General features: G+C 59.6%; 1 protein-coding gene across 1 annotated transcript; it reads right to left on the bottom strand.

The window, feature by feature from the left end:
* Positions 1 to 203: 203 nt before the first annotated feature.
* On the bottom strand, positions 204 to 1478 carry LOC104449613 (U-box domain-containing protein 29). Its single transcript, XM_010063833.3, has one exon. The coding sequence runs from the start codon at positions 1476 to 1478 to the stop codon at positions 204 to 206; it is 1275 nt and encodes a 424-aa protein (XP_010062135.1).
* Between the last annotated feature and the right edge of the window lie 202 nt (positions 1479 to 1680).

The following is a 1680-nucleotide window of genomic DNA, read 5'->3' as shown; positions in this document are numbered from 1 at the left end:
TGTCCAAGTGTCTGTAAAGATCAAATTACAAAGAATTCGTCTAGAAATCTCGTTCTCCTTGTACACGTATAACCCGCACGCGTGTGAACAATCCACTTTTCAGTCTTTTCTCCTACAAAAGCTAACAAAAAAAAAAAATTCTGTAACCGAGAGAAATGTCCGTCGTCTTCTTCATCATCGTCGTCGTCGTCGTCGTCATCGATTCAACGATGCCTGATGTGAGTAGTTCTGGTCTCGTAGCTGACCATCCCAGAATCGACAGTCTCGCACCCGGATCTCAAAGCCTTCATCAGGTCACTGCACATCTTCTTCACGCCCGCGTCTTCCTCGCTCTGCATCACCAGCAAGACCTTCGTCATGCCGCCGCTCCTCGCCACCCGCTCCTTCACCCTCGCGTCCCCGCACACGCAGCACACGCTCCACAGCACCGCCACCGCGTCCTCCGTCGCCGCCCTCGACGCCTTCATCAGCCTCCCCACCAGGGACCCCGCGAGACTCGCGTCCTCGCTCACCGCCTGCCTCCCTTCCGCGACCGTCGAGACCATCTGCGTCAGCCTCAGAGCCCTCTCGACGGTCGGACCGGTGGAGTCTTGGTCGGAGATGAAGCCGGAGAGGATCGGGACGAGCCCGAGCTGGACCAGCCGGGCCTTCATCGACCGAGCCACGGCCAGCTTGATGAGCAACGGCAAGACGACATCGCGCAGGCTCTCGTCGGTGTCGGCGACGAGAAGCCGGATGGATTCGGCGAGGACGCCCTCCGTTTCGGCGATCGAGCGTTTAGACTCGTTGTCGACCGCGATTGAGTCCAGGATCCTAACCGCCCCGATCTTCGACGCTAATCTTCCACTGCGGAGGAGTGAAACCATCGGAGACAAGCAGTTCCCACGGTCGCTCCGGAGCAATAGCTTGTTCAACCGCTCTTTAACTCCATTTTCCGTCAAAATCGACTCCAAGACCCTCACCGCCAACTCCAAAACCTCGATTTCCGATTCCGAACTTCCTTCTCCTCCTCTCGTCAGAACCCGAACGACCGCCGCCACAAAACCGTCGGAACCGGCCAGGAACCTCCTGTTCTCCTCGCGATAGCTCGCGAACTCCGCGGCCTTCTTCAACGCGCCGCAGCAACTCTCCCGGGCCGTCCCCGTCGCGATTCGCTCGGTCAGGGCGAGAATCTCGGAGGGGGAGGACCTCGCCGCCGGCGGAGGCGCGAGGGAGTCCCGGAGGCGGGCGGAGGAGGAGGACTGGGTCCAGAGGTGGATGAGGCGGTGGAGGGTGAGGTTGGGGACGAAGTCGGTGGAAGGGAGGGGCTGGTTGGTGGCGGGGCAGGTCTGGTGGCCGGACTCGAGCCAGCGCTGGATGGAGGAGCGGTCGTAGGTGACGCCGGTGCAGAGGCTCACCGGCGACCTCATGACGTCGAGTGAGATCGGGCACCGGAAGAGGCTCGGCACGTTGATGTGGAGCTGCTCCTCGCGCCCCATCGGATCGCTTTTTCGCCGGCGAAACTGCTCCGTCGTCGGAACGGATTTCAGAGAGAGAAAAGAGAGAGAGAGAGAGAGAGAGAGTTTGGAGCGGGGAGGGAGAGGATTCCGAGGCTTTTGAAGGGGGAAGAGGTCAAAGGGTCAGTGTGACGTCGTTTTTGTGGCGGTGAAATATTGAATAAAAATTTGGTCGTTGGTCAAC

This window comes from Eucalyptus grandis, chromosome 6 (assembly GCF_016545825.1).
Source record: "Eucalyptus grandis isolate ANBG69807.140 chromosome 6, ASM1654582v1, whole genome shotgun sequence".
NCBI lineage: Eukaryota > Viridiplantae > Streptophyta > Magnoliopsida > Myrtales > Myrtaceae > Eucalyptus > Eucalyptus grandis.
The sequence above is the reverse complement of the archived record's forward strand: the minus strand, read 5'-3'. Positions and strand labels throughout refer to the sequence as shown.